Source organism: Eubalaena glacialis, chromosome 11, assembly GCF_028564815.1.
Source record: "Eubalaena glacialis isolate mEubGla1 chromosome 11, mEubGla1.1.hap2.+ XY, whole genome shotgun sequence".
NCBI classification, from domain to species: Eukaryota; Metazoa; Chordata; class Mammalia; order Artiodactyla; family Balaenidae; genus Eubalaena; species Eubalaena glacialis.
In genome coordinates, this window is record NC_083726.1 from 16493850 (window position 1) to 16514156 (window position 20307).

General features: G+C 43.4%; 1 protein-coding gene across 1 annotated transcript in view; it reads right to left on the reverse strand.

Annotated features, from left to right (window-relative positions):
* Positions 1 to 13829, reverse strand: part of TCP11L2 (t-complex 11 like 2) — a 41359-nt gene extending 27530 nt beyond the window's left edge. The window contains exons 1-3 of the mRNA XM_061204788.1: positions 13649 to 13829; positions 5282 to 5473; positions 1773 to 1908 (exon numbers count right to left, since the gene is read on the reverse strand). Coding sequence (XP_061060771.1) covers positions 1773 to 1908; positions 5282 to 5438 — 293 coding nt within the window. The 5' untranslated portion in view covers positions 5439 to 5473; positions 13649 to 13829. The remainder of the gene's footprint in view (positions 1 to 1772; positions 1909 to 5281; positions 5474 to 13648) is intronic.
* Between the last annotated feature and the right edge of the window lie 6478 nt (positions 13830 to 20307).

Below are 20307 nucleotides of genomic sequence, written 5' to 3' on the forward strand. Positions count from 1 at the left end.
TCCCTGGTGGCGCAGTGGTTAGGAATCTGCCTGTCGATGCAGGGGACACGGGTTCGAGCCCTGGTCTGGGAAGATCCCACATGCCGCGGAGCAACTGGGCCCGTGAGCCACAACTACTGAGCCTGCGCGTCTGGAGCCTGTGCTCCACAACGGGAGAGGCCGTGACAGTGAGAGGCCCGCGCACCGCGATGAAGAGTGGCCCCCGCTTGCCACAACTAGAGAAAGCCCTAGCACAGAAATGAAGACCCAACACAGCCAAAAATAAATAAATAAATAAATAAATTTATAAAAAAAAAAGAAAGCAGCTGGTGAAGATCTATGGGAAAAACATTAAAAAAGAAGGAAGAAGGTCCAAGTCCCTGGGACAGGATCAAGCTGGTGTACTCCAGGATCAGCAAGGAAGCTTCAGTGTGGCTGAAGCACAGCAAGCAGGAGGAAAAGGAGTAAGAGACATGGTCAGTGAAGGGGGGCCTTGCTCGTCATACTAAAGAGTTTGAATTTTTATTCTAAGTGTAACAGAACCACTGAAGGGTTTTAAGCAAAGACATGATCTAATCTGATTTACCCACTAGAAAGATCACTGTGGCTACCTGTGGATGTGGACGATGGACGGTGCGGGAGCTAAGGATGGAGACTGGGCAACTAGTTAGGACACAAAGAGTCCAGGTCAGAGACGATAGTGGCCTGGCCTGGGGGTGTAAGCAGCACAGCTGATATAAAGGATCATGGTGAAATGCAGTCACCATAGAAAACCAAACAGATAAACCTACTTTGGCCAGTACTCTTAAAAAGTATTAGTGATTATTATAAACAACATCCCCAGGAGGAGGACTATGATCCATATTTTAAAGAAGGAAAATTATTGTGTTTACTATTTTCCTGCTTTAAAACAAAAAATGTTCTGAAGGGAATCAAATATTATATGTTGTCTTAATTGACAGAGAGAATGCCTCCCAATTTATGAATGGCACTGTGAGTTTTAAGATTCAGTGTTGTTATCCATGGGCCAATTTTGCCTCTAAAGATGATTTACCTGCAGTAATGGCTGAAAGCCTTGTCTCCTCTTTGTCCCAGGGGACCTGTGAGCCACTGAAACCAGAAAGACTGAGGTAGGATATAAGGGCATGGCTCTAACTAGAGATCCCTTGGGCATGAGGTTAACCAGGGGTGCCTATGCAGCTGTGATTCCTCCCTCCAGAGGCTTCTAGATCACCTCTTACCGCTTTGGCAGCTCAGCTGCATTTATTTATCTTTCACAACCTGAATATTAGTTTTTAATAAGTCAGGCTGCAAATATTTCTTGAGCAGGTACTATATGTCAGGCACTCTGCTAGGCAATAAGGACAGAGCAAACAATATAGACATAGTTTCTCCATTAATGGGGCTTTTGGTCAAGTGGGAAAGACAGACTTTGAACCTAAAATTATAAGACATCTTAACAAGAGGGAGGTAGAGGGGGCTATAGGAGTCTTTAGAACGGGATTTAATGTAGTCTAGTGGGCTCAGGAGTGTCAGGAAAAGCTTCCTTCAGGAAGAGACATATAAGCTGAATTCTAAAGATTATGAGTAACATATACCTTAGAGGAGTGGTTTTAAAAACAACTGTAAGACCTTGTTAGAGAACTAAATACTGTTAACTCCCAGTGGATATTATATGAGACTGTCCAGGAATCAGTGTGAAAATTTGTGTTCGCAGTACACACACACACACACACACATATACACACACAGTCTGCAGCACAGGTTATGCACAACACATGCCTCCAGGTTACCTGTTCTCAGGGAGGGCATCTTGTTTCAATTGAAAGTTCTCATTTACAGCAATCTCGTGAGCAAGAGTCATGTTTGATAAGTTCCTTGCTGCAGCCATCACTTCATCAAATGTTACAACCCTGGGAGGGCTTGTTGCTGAAAGGAAGACAAAAACCAGTTAATGCCCTGGAAGAGGAGTTGTCATCCAATGAAGCCTCCTGATGCACACAGGGTTTAAGTTACTCCAACATATAGTTTCAGTAAGAAGAATATATATCAAAATAGATCGATTCCCCCGCTTAATACTTAAGACTCCAAAAATTTAAGAACTCCTTTGATAGCTTCAGTTACTGTATTGAAAATAAATTGTCGGCCGCTCTCGCCTTCTGAGATGTCCCACGCACTGTCTGTGGAGCGTGTCTCTCTCTAAATAAATCCACTTCTTACCTATCACCTTGTCTCTCACTGAATTCTTTCTGCCATGAGACATCAAGAACCTGAGCTTCATTAAGTCCTGAAACCAGATACTGAAACCCCCGCCAGGTGGGAGAAGTTAAACTATATGCTGCCACAACACTCAGACCCAGGACCGGTTGGAACCAGAAGGTTGATGATGCCGACTCCCACGTACCTCACCACCAGCCAATCAGAAGAAAGCCCATGAGCGGATCACGTCCTCCTCTTTGAACCATTACTATAAAACTCCTCACTACCCCCTCCAGGTCGGGACACTCAGTTTTGAGGGCATTAGCCCTCTGTGGCCCCCTTTGCTTGGCAAAGCAATAAAACTATTCTTTACAACTTCAAAAACAAAAAAAAAAAAAATGAAAGAAAGAAAATAAATTGTCAAATGTTTCTGAGAAAATTTTATTAATATAGGATATTATAAGTTATTTTTAAAAATTAAATCACCTCATTTTTTAGCGAGTATTGATATCTGCATTTATTACATGTACGCTACAGGAAATTGATGACTACTTTTTATTCTGTAATTCATAGCTCCCATTAATTTAAGCAGACTCAATATGAACTGATTTTTTAAAACTATAATTTCAAAAAGCATACGCCGTATAGCACAATTCTAAGTTTTGCTAATTGGTAGTTATCATTTGACTTTGCTGAAGCATAACTTACCTCCTCGTAGGACTGCCCTGAGGTGACTAAACAAGATAATTTAAGTAAAGAACATGGTAAGAACTCAATAAATGTAGATAATTAAAATAAAATAAATCTGATAAGCTAATAATCTACTTCTCAGTAGGAAATAGTGGGTAAAGAATTATTTTAGTTATCTGTAAAGATTATTCAAAAAATTATTCTAACAAGTCATGTCTTTTTGAAATCGTTGTTGGAACTCTTGGTTTCTGTTAATTAAAAATCATTACCTCAAACAACAATCCTGACTGGCAATACTTCACTATCTAAAATAATTTATTTTTAAAAAAATTTTTGGCTGCGCCACGCGGCATATAAGATCTTAATTCCCAGACCAGGGATCGAACCTGCACCCCCTGCATTGGAAGCGCGGAGCCTTAACCACTGGACTGCCAGGGAAGTCCTTAAAATAATTTTAGAAATAAGAAGAAGAAGAGGAGGAGGTAGTGGAGAAGGTGGAGATGGAAGAGGAAGAAGAGGAGGAGGAAGGAATGCTGATATACAATTAGTAAAACCCTTCTTCAGGACACCTAGGTACCCTGCTGGAGACATCAACTCCATGTATAGTATAAAGAGTGAGAAAAAGCACTGAAAGCTGAGGGGCTGCTAATAAATTCTTTTGCCAATTCTCTTTCCCATTAAGATTCTCCTTAAAAATGTCTGTATCCTTTGGTCCAGCAATCCAATTATATCCAAAGGAATTCCTAGAAAGGCTTTATGCACCACGATGTTCATAAAGCACTATTTGTAACAGCAAAAAAAAAAAAAAAGGGAAATGAACTAAATGCCCAATGATAAGTCAGAGGTTAAATAAATTGATGGTATTTTCACTTGGTAAAGTAGTAATAAGCAGTCATAAAAATGTTTTAAAAAAACATTATCATGAGTAAATGTTTTAGTTATAATAGTAAGTGAAAAAAGTCCACATACATATACATACGTATGTCTACGTGCAGTATGAAGATATGACAAAGCACTATCACCTGTCATCTTTGGGTGACATTATAGGCGATAATTTCTTTTCTTTCTACTTATCTACCTTTCCATTTTTTAAAATGAGAATGTACTAATTTAGAATAAATACATGACAGATGAATGGATAAAGAAGAAGTGGCACATATATACAATGGAATATTACTCAGCCATAAAAAGAAATGAAATGGAGGTATTTGTAGTGAGGTGGATGGAGTTAGAATCTGTCATACAGCGTGAAGTAAGTCAGAAAGAGAAAAACAAATACAGTATGCTAACACATATATACAGAATCTAAGGGGAAAAAAAAGGTCATGAAGAACCTAGTGGTAAGATGGGAATAAAGACACAGACCTACTAGAGAATGGACTTGAGGATATGGGGAGGGGGAAGGGTAAGCTGTGACAAAGTGAGAGAGTGGCATGGACATATATACACTACCAAACATAAAATAGATAGCTAGTGGGAAGCAGCCGCATAGCACAGGGAGATCAGCTCGGTGCTTTGTGACCACCTAGAGGGGTGGGAGAGGGAGGGTGGGAGGAAGGGAGATGCAAGAGGGAAGAGATATGGGAACATATGTATATGTATAACTGATTCACTTTGTTATAAAGCAGAAACTAACACACCATTGTAATGCAATTATACTCCAATAAGGATGTTAAAATAAATAAATAAATAAATACAAATGAAGAAACTTTTTCTGAAGTGGGCATTTGATCATATTAAATGCTAGTTGCTTCTCTCTGCATTTGCTTGGGCAGCTTAAGGAGTTATATTTCCTATACAAAATGTCAATTAAAAAGCTAAAAAAAAAAAAAAAAAGACAAACACATGGCTTCACACATTTCTAGCTTCCACACACAAAAAAGGAAAAAGACATCTCCCTTCACCATGGCACTCTTTGCATTCCTTCTCATACTCCTTGTGCAGTAATTCTCCTCGTGGGCACTTTTCTGGGGTGATTTGCACAACAGTTTTTGAAATCAGTAGGAAATCCTTTAGATTATTTCACTTCCTGCCTGACCCTTGAGCTGGGGCAAGTTTCGTTCCACGGAAATAAGAAAGGACCGATTTGAATTTACCCTTGAATGTGGCTCAAAAAATGATCTCAAGAAGAAGTAGCTTTCTGCTAATTGAGGGAGAAGACAGGTGGGGTTGGGAGACCTGATTTATAGCCAAACCAAAGCAGATCAGAGACAGTGATGAAAATAAAAATGGGCAGATTGTAAACTTCAGTGGCAATCTATTGCTGACAGCGTGTACAAGACAGCTGCAGGGCCCCGGCAGTGCCATTCCAGTACATCTAGAAGGGAAAAGTCAGTACTTTGCTCTCATTCATTTCCGAGTTTTAAAATCCAACATGCGTGTCTAGAACCACCTCCACTCCCCATTGGCTTACAAGCAGGAGAGCTGGATTTGCTAGAAGAGTCGCTTGTAAAGCTCTGCCTGGAGCACTCATAGTCACTGAGCGAAGCCATGCTTTCGGAAAACCGGGAAGAGTCTGAATCACTTGGCTGGTCCTCGCCCACACACTGCTTCTCACCATTGAAGGGCATTTTGTGTCCCTGGAGTGTCGGTAAAGAGACAGCACCTGCACAGACAAACAGACCCTGTGTCAACGTTCTGCGGTACTCCCCCAGTGGTGCTGGCGCTTCGTTCAATGTAGACAGCCGTGTCGCATGTGTCACAGCACTGGAAAGGCCCCCAGAAGATGACCTCCTTCCTCCCATGGCACCCGGGCCAGGCTATCACTAGGCCTGCAAGACTGCCTTCCAGAAAGGGATTTCACAGCCAAGGTGTGAGCTCACACAGGACATACTTGGAGTGAACGTGGAGCAGCCCCCAGCAATAAACCATCCTCAAAAAACAACGCGCAGAGCACACACTCTCTCCTCCTGGGGTTGCTAAAGCGTGGGAGGGTGAGAGTGAGAGTGTGGGGCTCTGGGTTTGAAGCTTGTTCTGTCTTTTGACATGTGACCTTGGAGAAGTCACTTAACTCGCTACCTCATGAGTCAAGCTGGGCTGAAAGACTAACCTCATAGGGTTGCTTGAAGATGAAATGGGATTAATCTTATTAAAGTGCTTAGCACAGCATTCAAATGTTTGCTATTATTATTGTTCCTCTTTGTTTTAAATAAAATATTTTTGAAATCAGCCTTTTTAGTTGTCTGTGAGCCTCCTAGGGAAAGAGGAAGACTAATTAAAATTTCTGGCTGGCAAGTATACAGGTTTTCTCCTCCATTTTCCCATGAACTGTCACGCTATGAAGAGTAAGGCCTGATATTTGGTTTGTACTTTAGACAGTACCCACTGCCATCCAATGAACAAACAGGCACAAAAGATCCTGATTCACAGGTTAGGGGGAGAACAGACACTAGGAGACCTACTGTGCCATAAAGCCAGTCCCTGGACTCTATATCCACAGCTGTTTCTGGGACATCAGATTGCTTCCCAGGGAAGGGCAGGGCAGTTGGGCCCAGTCACCCCCTGGAAAGGAGATCCTGGGTACACAGGATGCTCAGGCCTGACCCCAGGATCCTCAGCCAGGCCTGTGAGGAAGCTGGCCCTGATATGAGTGTGGTGATAGCTGACACTGAGGGGAAACCTGGGCCCGAGGAGAAAGGCACCTCAAATCCTGAACGGATGGTAATGATAGTAAGGGTTCACTGAGTCTCTTTAAACCTGAGCCAGCAATGAGGTACTCAGAGCTTTTAAAGCTATCAGAACGGGAAACCACAACTACCCATGGAATGCCTGGAAATGCCTGCAGTTTCTTCAATGATTCCTTTCACGTGTATTAAGTGCCTACTATGCACCAGGCACTGGGAAAAGTAATAGTGAACAAAATACACAGGGCCATCCTCTCATGGCTCTCAAGTCCAGTTACCTAAAATTGTGTGTGCCAGATGCTGGAGGACAAGGAAAGGGAAACCAAGGCATTGCTGAGGAAGCACGAGAAAGGAGAGGCAGGGTTGGGACCAAGGTAGGGGGATCGAGCCTTTGCTGAGAGAAACGGTGCTATTCTTTATCCTTCGGGTGATGACAGAGAAATGGATGGGCCTGAGAGGGACTTACTAAAGGTCAAAAGCCAAGGGCACTTGCCCCTGGCCTCACCTAAACAACCTCTCCAGTCCTGCCACTTGTAGAAATGCACCCGTGCTCAGCCTACCACTTTCGCAAACAGAAAACCACCAACTTGGAGGCTGCCTCTGCAAAACGAAGGGCAGGCAGTGGGGACGAGCTGCCAGGAAGCTCCCCAGTAGATACACTCGCCTTCTCCTAAAGCCCAGAAGCCAACCACCTCGGACACAGACTGAGGGCCGACCCCTGGCATCCTCAGCAGTGAACTCACCTCCTTTACCCCAGGCAAACTAGATTCTCTTTGAGCGTTAACTCCCGTCTGCTGGAAGGGGGACAGGTGGGGGTGGGGATAGAGGACAGAAGAAAGGGGTCTGCTCTAACCCTTTCAATTCCACCGAACCACAAATCCCAACTGGGGCGCTTACCCTTCCCTCTAGCCTTCTCTCTTCGCCAACATTTTACTTCTCACTGATGGCATTTCTCGAAAATGCTAGCTTCTCCAGGAAGCCTTCCCTCTACGCCGTGGCCAGAGCTAAGGGCACTCTTCTTTGTACACCTGCAGCTCATTTCTTGTATCTGAACAATAGCACTTAGATCCTTGTAGCTATTTTCCTCCTGTGGCTACTTCCGACTCTCCTTAATAGGCAGGAACTGTGTCTCGTCCACCATCATCAGTGTCAAGTATGTGACAAATATGCATTTGGTGTTAGCTGAATGGGAATCACTAAATCCCATCTGGTACAGCTGCAGCCAGAACATTTGCAAACTGATATCACTTCACATTTACAGGCCTGCTGCTGTCAAAGTTCAAGGCCTGGAACAGAGTACCTCCCACCTCAACCTGCTTTATTCGGCTTAAGACTCAATATTCCCTGGTCCTGTCACACTCTTACTAGAATATCTTACACTCTGTTTCCATTTTATTATTTCTTTCATTCATTCAACTGTAACAACTGTGCTGTGATGCTCTGCCCTCAATTTCTCTTCACTTTGGCTATTTTTCCAAGTAAGAGTGACTAAGAGCTTCCATCCATTGGAATTTATGAACTGGGTTAATAGGTATAACTATCCATTTCATTTTTCTACTCCAGCTGAACAGCACACTTCATAGGTTTCTTAACTATGTTTAACAAGGCAGCTAAGTACAAAGATTAAAAAAAATAAAAACCTCTAGGTTAGGAGGTAGAACTCCTGGGTGTAAGGCCTGGGTCTGTTGTTGATTTGCTGCATGACTTTATCCACATCGAGTCTGCTCTCTTCACCTCATTTTTCTGAGGGGGCTGGGCCAGCTACCAGGTGCCTTTTAGTGAGGAATTGCTAACATGCTATAAACCCAGAGTTCCATGAGGCATCACTAGAAGCTCTGAGAAATTAAATGTGCTCATGGCAGACATACTTAACATGCAACTACGCTTTCTTCCAACAATTCACTGGAGGTAGAGTTTCTGGCATAGGGGATGTAACAGAAAATGTAAAAGCATCAAAATGTTTAGAAACTCTTGTTTAGTTAAGCCTCCACATTACAACTGGGTTTTAGTGGATCCAAGCAGAAACTTTTCTTTGAGGCCAAAATGCACACTATTACTCTATCAAGAAATCGCCTGCGTCCTCATATTAATAATACCTAATTCACAGGGTTGGTGTGAGATTTCATTCAGTCAATCTATGTAGAGTGCTTGGAACAGTGTCTGACACAGAGTAAACAGGATACAGATGTTTGCTATTGTTAGTATTATTTGCTTTAGTAGTTGTTATTATCATCATTTCAGTCATTAAAAACTCTAGAGGGAAGAACAGATCTATTCCATGATAATAAAAGCATGTTACCCTACAGATAACAAAGACTGGTATTTAACCTAGGACAGAATTCTTACATTTGTTTGAAATACAAAAGTCAAAAGCAAATGGCCCATCATGGTGTAAACAGTTTTCTGCAAGTTCCTTCACACTTGCTCTTACCTTTCTTGGTCTTGGATTTCCATACAGGTCATCTGGGGACAAAGCTACTTGACTCAGAGACACTGACGGTAATTAGACTTTTTAAAACTATCTTGGATTCTCTCTTAGAATAGTGATAACGAAAACAGGTTGTTTCTTTAAGATAGGTAACGTTTCTCATACTGACAAACCTAGATTTACTTAACCTTCACCATTGCGACTCACAAACAAACCGAACAACTTTCCAGGAACACCACTTCTCATCCTACCTGGGAGGATTTACTCACTGGCCAAACGTAAAGTCAATGTGAAGAGAGAAGATAATGCCAAAACAAAGCCTCCGACACTCCAGTGTGTCACTATTCAAAGAGAATAATCACATTTTTCATTGTACTGTTCCACATTTTATAATAATAAAGGCAATATTATGCCATTCCTTCCAAGGTCAATGACTGGGAGGCAGCAGGCACTTGAATACTTATTGTTGAATGAATGGCAGTATGACCACTGACATTTTAGAGAGGAGGGAACAGGTACAGAGACCTGAAGGGGCTAGTCCTGTGTTCCAGCACATATGGAGCAGAGATCAGTTTCTAATTTGCCAGTGACCCTCAGGCTGCATCCAGATTACCGACTTTATTTCCTTATTTCCTTTCTGCAGCAAACTCTATCTGCAAATGATCCTGCACTGGTTCAGGATTGCAAAGATCCACCAGTGACAATGCACATGTCACCGAAGCAGTAAGAACTCTGGCTCTGAAGCCAGGTGGACTGGATGCTTGATCTCGACTCGTGATATTTACTGACTGGAGACAGGGAACTTACCATTTATGAACTGGGGACAATACTATTATCTACCTTGTAGAATTGTTGTGAAGATTAATTGAAATAGTCTATGTCAAGTACTTAAACTCCTACTAAGTGCTCGACAGATATCAATTATTATTTTATTCTTATTAGAGGAAGTCATGAATTTAAAAAAATATCAATGTCATAAAAAACAAAGAAAGGTTGAGGATATGTTCCAGATGAAAGGGGACTTGACAACCGAGTGCAATAGATGATCCTAGATTGCATCCTGTACCAAAGAAAAAAATGCTATAAAGAACATTATTACATCAATTGACAACATGGTTACAATACCTGAATCTACTGTCTGTATTACAATGTTAAATTTACTGAAGTTGATAAATGTGCTGTGATTATGCATTTAGGAAAAAAGGCCCGCGATATATGCAACTTTCTCTCCAACGAGAGAGAAAAAGACAAAACAATAAAGCCTATGGAGCAAAAGGTTAATAGGTGAATATGAGTAAAAGGTAGACAATAGGGAGTTCTTTGTACTGTTCTTGCAACTTTTTCTGTAAGTTTGAAATTATTTCCAAGCAAAAGGTTAAAAGAGAAGAAGTACTGAACCAAAAGTTCAAGTCTAATTCAGAACAGCCGAGTCTCCTGTAGTTTTCAGATCTTGATTGTTCCCACCACTACAATAGCTTAGATCTACTCTATTACAGAAGCTCTTCTAGACAGTCAAACCCATCCCAATGTCCCTCTTGAACAGTGCCTAGTGAATAAAACAGGAAATCATCCAGAGCCCTTCTGAAAAGGCAAAAGAAATCATCCCTTTTAAGAGTTCTTCTCCAGGTGGGTTCCCTTTTCTTAAGAAGTCTCTTGGCAGTGGTTTATAACCGCTCTGTGATCTGGCCTCTGCCCACTTCATTCTGTTTCCACTCTCTCCCTAATCCTTCATGCTCTGGACACAATGGCCTTCTTTGGGCTCCTCAGACATGCCAAACTTCCTCCTTTGGAGCACTTGTACCTGCTTTTCTCTTCCAATGGGATGTTCTTCTCCCTGATCTCTGTGCGGTTGGAGCCTTGTTGTCATTCAGATTTGAAAGCAAATGTTACAACTTCAAAGTGACCTTCCTTAATATCCCCACTAATTCCATTTAAATTCATCATCTTAGAGCTTAGAACACCACTTGGGATAGAGAAGGAGCTCAGTGAGCATCACTGATGAACAAATTAAGCCACGTTCTATTCAAAAGACAACTTGGGCCGCCCTTCTCCTCTGCCTCACTCACACTGCTCATATCCCCATTATGCAGTCATTTAAAGCACGATAGTTGTTTTCTGCAAATCTGCCTCGCCACTAAATTTTAAGCTCCTTGTGTGAAGAAGCTATGTCTCCCTTCTCCAATTCCCAGTGCAAATTAGCAAATTAGCAAAGACTCACAGTCCCAGAGCTTAGAGAAACTCTTATATTGTGCCTTTCTGACCTCCTAATGCTAACTGATAGCAAATAATAACAATTGGAGTTAACAGTTATTGAATACTTACTATGACTCGGCCCCCATGATAAGTGCTTAAAATGTTTTATCTTCTTGAATCTTCATCATAACCTTGTTAACTAAGGTATCATCATTATCCCTGTTTTATAGATAAGAACCTGAGGCTCAGAGAGGTTAAGTTATTTGCTCGAGGGTTCATAGCAGCGGCAGAGGCACAACTCTAATCCAGGCAGTGGGTCCTTAAAGCCTGTGCTCTTTACCACTCTAGGATGGCTGGAGAAAATTTGGTGTACTGCTCATTCTTTCCACTCCCACTCTGCCATAGATCTACCCGCTACCATGTGGACACTTGCACATGGGGTAACAAGCTGACCTTACCCCCGGGGTGTCTGCTTAAGTGCTATACCGTGAAGGGCATCACTGAAAGAGTCCATTGACCAAAATTATTCTCAACCACCCCACTAGAGTGACTGAAAATCCTCTATCAGGGAGCCATTCTTTATGCACTGCAAAATCCCTCCTTAAAACCCAAATATTATCAAAAGGGTTAATTGCTTATAGCTAGCATGAGTCAAAAGCATTTTGAAGTGAATTATTCAGATTATCCAGCAGGGCCCTGAGGAATGGAACCCATTCAATTAAGGTTAAGTCATGAAAAGAGAAAATTTCAAGAAATATCTAGCGGGTATCGTTCTTCAAGACCAGATCAAGGTCAGCTACAAGGACAAGCATTCATATATTTGTAGTAAAGGGCAGGGAGTCAGAGGAGTAGGACTGGGCTCTGAAAAAAACAATGCAGATGATAAGGAAAAATCTTCATCTTCTGCAAAGTGCTGCTTTAGAACCAGTCCTAAACAGCAGCAGCGCTTAAAAAGTTATTCACACGCAGCAAAGCAAAAACCACAGGGCAGAGAGGTAGGTGCCTGCTCCATTCAGCTAGAGAATACTGGTCTTCATCAAATTAGAGCCAACAAAGAGCTAGATAAAAGCCAACAAAGCCAGTCATTGTCTAAAAAAGCAGATGTTCACGCCACACATAACATTACAACGTCAGGGAGAAGGATTTCTAGGCACTTTTCACACTTGAAAACACTTCTTCTCCCACCCCCGGTTGGCCTGTTTTAGTACCTGTTTCCCCCTCTGGGCCCTCAACCCTCCACAAAATGGCATTGAAGCTGCTTTCACACACGACTGGGTATCTTCAGCTCTGGGCCACTTCAAGTCGGGAAAACTCCACGGGCTGCCAAGGTGATAGATGTAATCCCTGGAGGCAAGAGGAAGAGGCAGGCAGAGCGCCTCCTGCAGTGGGAACCACTGTCATAACCTCATTAAGTTTGGCAGATGGGACAGAGCAAGGTCTCTGACTGGGCTGGAGACCCATGGGACCAAGGGGATCTTGGGGGCCGAGGGGCCGACTGGGGACAAGGACAGCTTGTCTAGTTTCTTCAAGGTGAAAGTAACAGGATAACCATCGAAGACAGCATAAACTTTAGTCACTTGAGGGCCACTCTTCACGCCTGTTTCCACATTTCCATCCTCACCTGTGCTCTATCAAACACTTCTCTTTAACTGAACGAGATTTTTGCATTTAGATACACTTAGTTTGAAAGGAAACTTTATATCATTGTGAAATCTCTCGGTTTAAGGGAACAGTTTTTCTTAATACTAACGAAAACACTTAACCACGTTCGTCCACGTGCCACCTCAAATCATCGCTGTGACCCGAAGTGGCGCCACACAGAGTAGCAGCCTTGGGAAGCACAAGCCATCCCTGACAGCCCCAGGGGTTCGAGCCCGGGCCTGGTGAGCATGTCCCGCCTCTTCCCCGCAACTGAGGGTACAGTCGTGGGGACGCATCTGCACACCCCTCGCCCACGTCCTCTGGGCGCCCCTCCCCTCCAGCAGCACGTTTCCTGTCAAAACAAACCCTTGGGGGAGGGGACGGCGGAGGCCGAGCCGAGCACCAAGGAAACCCAGGCAACAAACTCCAAACACACACTTGGGGCCCCGCCCGGCCCCGACAGCGACTCAGTTCGCCCACCCGGGCCAGGGGTCGCAAGCGACAGGATGCCCCCACCCGGAGCCCCGATGGTGGGAAGCCGCTCGCGGCGCGGTCGCTGGCACGGACCCAGGGGGATGTAAGCCGAGGCCAAGCGGCCCCGACCCTGGCGCCTCCAGGGCCCGAAGCCCGCGGTCGCCCCAACACCCACCGTGACCACTCGGCGCCCGCGCCCCGCTCCCACGCGGGACGGCGGTTCGAGGTCAAACAAGGTGATGTGGCGGGTTGGAGGAGCAAGGAGCGGGCCTTTACCGCCCCTGCCCCCGGGTCCCAGGACGGCGCTCCGAGGGGGGGGTGGGGGAGACCCTCGGGCTGCCCGGGGGCGACGTGTCCCTCTCCGCCGGCCCGGGCCCATCGCCTCAGAGCCCGCGACCCCCTCCCCCGGAATGGTACGCACCGGCTCCGGCGCGGCGACAGGCGGAGGAGAAAGGCGACTGAGTGAGCCCGGTTCAGGAGTCTCTGGGTGTTCCCTCGCCTAGCACGGCACAAACACCTCAGAAGCCCACGAGTCCAGCAACCCTCAGCCTCCCCGGCCCCCCCACCACGCGGCATTTAAAGGGCCGGGAGGGACTCTAGAGAGGCAGCCACGGCGTGGCCACCACGTAACCGGAGAGAGGGGGGAAGACGGCATCGGGGAGAAGGGGAAATCTAGGGCACTTCAGCTTCGATGTCCGAGCTCTTACAGATCGGACCTAATACAGGACATTTTCCTCATCTTCGGATGAAAGAGGCCAAGGAGAGCTCGGATTGGGTGTGTTCTGGGTGCAAGAGGGAACGGTTCCCCCCCCGTGGGCTGAGAGTGGTGCGGTCCGGGGACTGCTAGGGGCGGGGAGAGAAGTGTTTACGGAACTGGGGCAGCGGTGCCTTCCCCAGCTCTCGGTGTTGGAGGCGGGGCCTGTCGGGACGCTGGGGACGGGGCGGAGCGGGGATTCTGGGGGCGGAGCGGGGATTCTGGGGGCGGAACGGGGATTCTGGGGACAGGGCGGAGCCACCGGCGGAGGTGCTTGTGGAGCGCTGGATTGACCCCCCCTCGACCGCGGGCTCCCGGAGCGCACCACCGTAAGCAATGCTGCTAGGTCCCCGGCCGCGCGTGGAACTTTTACAGCCCGAACACCCCGCATCTAGACTGGGCGATCCAAGTTAAGTGCCCACTATCACACGGTCTAAACTGAGACAAGCCAACCCACAAACGGGCAAGTGCATTCCCACGCACATCAGCAACCAACTTGTCACCTATTTTTGTGTCTGCACCTCCACAGAAACAGGAGTCCAGATTTGCATATGGCTGGACAGGACGATTAGCTCCTGGGAGTCACACCCACCCAGGCTCTCTGAAGACATAAACTTCGTGTGCACGCAAAAGATAAAGCATCTTACTTCCCCTAGGGTTCTTCAGCATCATCTCCCGGAGAAGTTTCGACAGTGGTTAATGTAAATAAGCAGTCCCAGGGAGCTCGGTGCTGTTAGGCCTACTGTTCGGCTCTGCTGTGGGTGTGCTTCAGAGTGTACAGAAACACCCTTCCCCCAACCGCACACACGAAAGCCACTGTATCTTCTGTCAGGTGTACATTGGTGTTATTTGAGAGACAGTTTCATGCAAGAATGTAAGTAACTTTTGTATAGGCTCAAGTGCTTCCGTTTAGTGCTGAAATCATGTCTGGATTGTGAAGGCAAAATTGGTTCTAGAAAAAGAACCAGACAAGCAACATTTTAAAGGAGGGCAGAAAGCCGGTTAACCTAGATGGAATCATTCAGTGTCACAACATGGGCTCATACTACTATGAGATCTTGGTCAATGGGGAAACATGATAACTGTCTCATTGGGTTTTTGTGAGGATGAAATGAGATAAAGCAGTGCTTAGAGCTGTACACAGTAAGCACTCAATCAGTGTTGTTGAAACTATTTGGCAAACCACTCTGAACAACCTTAGCTGGTGATCTGTATAAATTTGTAGTATTTGTGTCTCCTTATGCCACTCTCTCCTCCCTTCTCCTAAAATACACAACTTGTTACAAATCAAGAGATTAAAGAGAAAATGCTATTGCCACCCAGGTTCTTTCCTATGAACCTTGTTTATACCGTTTGTTGGAATCAGAAGTCAAGTTGACAGAAGCCTCTAATTTCAATTCTTGCCAAATAACCACCACACAACTGCCATCACCACCCTAAAGATTCCACAATAGACAGATTAACTAAAAATATCCCCCAAACTTCTGGACACTGTGACAATGACACATTGCAGCTTTGCTTCCTTTGTTAGCTTTGCAGGGGCTTAAGTGTTGTTTTGCCATATTAAATAATGTGAAGCAGGTAAGCATGAGTCAGGAGAGTTGTCCAGTCTACCTGGGTCACCAGCTGCCTGACCCTGGGCATGGCACTTATTTTAAAGCTCAAATATGTAACTCTCAAAGCCATGAGGAATCAATTTTTGTCAAAGCAGATGAGTCAAGTTTCAGCCTATGCTGGTGTGAGAACCTTGAGGCAGAAGAGGTGGGGTAAAACCAGAGACCCATGCAAAGAAGAAAAAGTCTCCTGGAAAAACAATCTTCTATTACATCAACGTTAAATAACTTGCTATCTGGAAACCTTTTGGTCAATTACCTGACTAATTGTCCTTAGCCTGGCTTGTATATAAAATCACTTTGAAGAAATACAGTACTGTAAAACATTAGGCAGTTTCCTTAAAAAAAAAAAGAGCCTTGTATCATATTCTTACTCAGAGGGCTCAGGGCGTCATAGAATAAAATCCTCCTTGCTCAGATTATGTTCATGACCTTCCAAAAAAACTGTCTGAAAAGGCGACCTCTTTAGTAAGTAAAATAATTAGCTTTTTATTTGAAGAAGACATCACACCTAATTTTTCTAACTTTTCTGTTTTGAATCACTTAGAGAACTCATGGTAATGCAGTTTGTTTAAATTACACAATAGATTAAATTTGATCTGTTACCTTTGGCAAATGACAAAGGACAGATCAAAATTTTTGCTTGGTAAAGAAATGTAAATACTACTTTTCCTTTGACACATCTTAAATCTGAGTTTTAAATTACAGTGAAGCCTTGTATAAATCAGAAAATCCCAAAATGTAATTTTAATATGGATTTGCAACCTCTCAGCCATTTAACTTTTATAGCGGGGCTGCATCTTGTGCTGATCTAGCGTAATGCAAATTCAACTAGACAGAGATGGGACGGGGAGTGTGGAGCACAGCAGCATAACTGGAACTCTGCCAGTGATCTTAACCCCTTCTTCTCTCTGTGGGAGTTGTGAGGCTTCGCTTTCCTGAGTTGATCTCAGTTTCCAAGCTTCTCATTATGTTCCAAACTTCTTATCCAAGGCTGGTTTCGTGAGCATGCAGTGCCTCAAGACCCTGACCTTGGAAGAGCCCCATACTAGGTTTAATGCTCTGATGCTGCCAACTTGAAATTCTCAATATTTTTTAAACAAGAAGCTCTGCATTTTCATTTTGCACAAGACCTCGAAAATCATGTCGCTGGTCCTGATCTCACCACACAGAATATGAGCCTAGTGTTTGAAGGTGCTTATTTTCCCTTTATCTGTCCTCAAACGCAAGTCAGTTACTTTATCTAGTGCTCAGGTGAAGAAACATATATCTGTTTCCAGGAATTCCCTGGTGGTCCAGTGGTTAGGACTCGGCGCTTTCACTGCCGTGGCCGGGGTTCAATCCCTGGTAGGAGAACTAAGATCCCGAAAGCTGAGCAGCCAGAAAAAAAAAAGAAAAGAAAAGAAAAAATGTGTTTCCAAGGTCTTACAGTCCACTTAAGGAATTTTCAAGGATAACTTTGACTGCACATGATTTTGACCTTATGGTCTCTCTTTAGAACCTAACCCCTCACATAATATATGACTCCACTGTAAGTAGAAAAATTGATTAAATGGAATCCCATCTCTTTTTCTCTCCCCTGTCCATCTTAACATGCTAGGAAGGACTAAAAAGCAATAAAGGGGGGAAAAAAGGCAATAGAAAGTAGAAGGAAGAAAAATAATTTGGCTAATATATGAACAAGATGATCGGTCACTAAATGTTCAAAATTTAACCACACCTTCTTGGCAGATTTGTCATTTTTTTTTTCTTTTTGTCTTGAATATAAGGCAGATTTAGATCATTTACCAGTTCTGAGAGAGAATCAAAATGTTGATTCTTGATCAAGTTTCCAACTCACCAAAACCAGTTTTTCCCCTGACTCTACTCAACTGAATTGGTGTAAAATTGGAGATTATTTCTCATTCCAATTGCATCACACCTACCATACTAAAAAGAAAACCATTCTCAATTAGTACCCCCCTTTGCCCTCCATGGGCCCCCTCCACTTACCTGGGAACCACTGTTGTCCCTTGGAAAGCCAAAAAAGAGAGCGAGGGCCAGCAGTGAGGACAACACTGGGCAGGAAGTGGGAGGGGCCAAGGAGAGATGAAGCTCAAAGGAACACCTATGAGAGGCCAAAGAGATGATGGCTCAGAGCTCAGCCAAGACAGCCATGCTCTCTACCCCACCTCTGGGCCAGCAGGCAGTTGTTTTCTGAATGTCTTCATAGTCCTTCATTCAACCATGGATGAAGATTTGGGCCCTCAATTTAAAAATCAATTGGAACACCCAATGGGGTGGGGGAAGAGCTTCTAAAATTAAAGGGAAAACCCAGAAGACATAAAGGAAAAGATTAAGAAATGTGACTCTTCAGATACAGCGTTCAACATAAAAACATGAATTACAGAACAGTCACTGTGCGGTGATACCATTTATGCTTGAGAGAGAGCTGGCACTAGAGAGCACATGTATGTATTTTGTATACATGACATGCATAGAAATGGACTAAAAAGTTAGCCTCCCAACTGTATAGGAGGCAAGTTGGGAGATGTTCCTCCTTTATTCTATATACATACAAATGGCTTATTTTTTTTACAATGAGAATGTATTCATTCATACATTATTAATGTAATTTCACATGGCCTCACAATGATACTACTCTTATCATTGAATGTCCTCCTAAATATGCCTTAGTGATGGAGGGCTATTAACACTACACAATAGTTTTCCCATCTCCTTTATATTCATATTTTTTTAAAGTCATGATAAGAAAAGGAGCTTTTTATGTAAACTATGGAAAGGAATAGATTTGCAAAAGGTCCTTCACTAAGGTATGTCAAAATTATTTATGCTGGGGGGGTGGAATACTCGTCTTTACTTTTTAAGTTGTTCCCTTCAAGCCCAGTTCTTAGACAGTCAAGGTCCATGGAGTTTACTTTGATTTTAAAAACATGTTTTGCCCCACCTGCAACCTCTAAGGGTTTCTTTCCTTTGATGATAAACCAAAGTGGTATGGGACTTAAGTAATTATATTACTTTTTGAGGATAAAAAATTGAGAGCCCCGAACATTCAGGTGTCTGTACAATAGTTTTTACTTAAGATGCATAGGGTTCTAGTAGAAGGTATTACAGGGTTTATGACTGAGCAAAGGGATATTGAGTGACCCACTGAATTGGCTGGTCAAGAATAGAAAACAAAGCTCATTTCGTGGCTTCTCTACACACACACACACACACACACACACACACACACACAGTCACATGCAAAGTATTACCTATTGGCATTATTATTTAATTTCCATAACAACATGCCAACAAGCATACCAGGACTGTATCAACTAAGTGCCCAAAGTGTTTATAATCACATTGCATTACTCTAGAAGGGTGCTTGGACCAGGTACTGGGGTGGCTGTGCCTTCCAGGTAGCGAGGAGAATGAAATGGTGCCAACTCTCTTAAGATATGAAGCTGTCCATGCATCTCTCATGTGTATATATGAAGCAGTCAGAAAAAGAAAAAAAAAGTAAATTCTGCTAAGAAAATCCGGAGTAAAGAAGCAAGTAAACAGCAAGGTGTTTCTGGCCGATTCCCTGATAGGGATTGTTCATGTTAAGAGTATACCTCTAACTACATAATTAGCAAATCCTGAAAATCTGGGTACAACATAATTGTGGTCAAATGAATTTTAATGCTCAAGCTGACTTCTTCATTTAATAGAAGGCTATTGTGATTATACTTGTAAATTAAAAATGATTTTTAAAATTTTACAAATATATGTAGATCAAAGTTTTCAAAGAGCAAATCAATTCAGGTACAAACTACCTGTATATAAAGAACAAATGTATTCTGGTGGAAAGAGGGAATGCTTTGGATTCACACATACCAGAGGGCTCATATGTATCACTCATTATATCGATACATATGCTTTATCTTCATAGGTATAAAATATGGATAGTGATATTGTGGGGGCCATTTGTCATTTTGGTGGTCCAGCTTCCCAAATGGTAGTCCCATTATTACTATTTACTATAGAAGCCAAAAAGGGGGTAATATGGTAATCCCATTAATACTTTACTACCGAAGCTGAAAGGAGAAAAGACATTCTTCCCAGACCCTCACTGGGCCATGGGCATGGGACCTAAGCATACCTATTAGATGCTGCCCACCACGGGCAGGTAGGGATGATTCACAGAGCCTGCAGTGGTGGTGTCCCAATGCATGGAGTCCTAAGCAGATCATCCCTGTGACAAGATAGCTATGCCTAACTTCCTTTTGTTCTTTCCCAAACCGGGATCTTCAGCCTTCCTGTTAATTCCATGAACTACCCAAAAGCATTCTAGTATATCTATTCAACGTAGGTGTCTATAATTTGCCACTAAGAATGTTGACTAGAACAAATACCCCATAGTTCGTCGGAGAACTCAGAGATAATGTATATAAGGAGTTGAGCAGATTGCCACGTACATTGTATGGATCAATAAACTATAGCTACTATTATTATACTCTTGTTATATACTGATTTAATATTTATAGTTTCAACTGGGCAACGGTTTCCTGAGTGACTTAAAGATCTGTGACATATGATAATTTAAAGTTCTGCCAAGGAACAAATTTGAATCCATCAAGTTGGTGGTACAGGAGCCATTTACTTAGCTAATGAATGAGCCTGACAGAGTAGCCAGTATTGACATATCAATATGAATATTACTATTCTCTACCCATTAGGCCAATA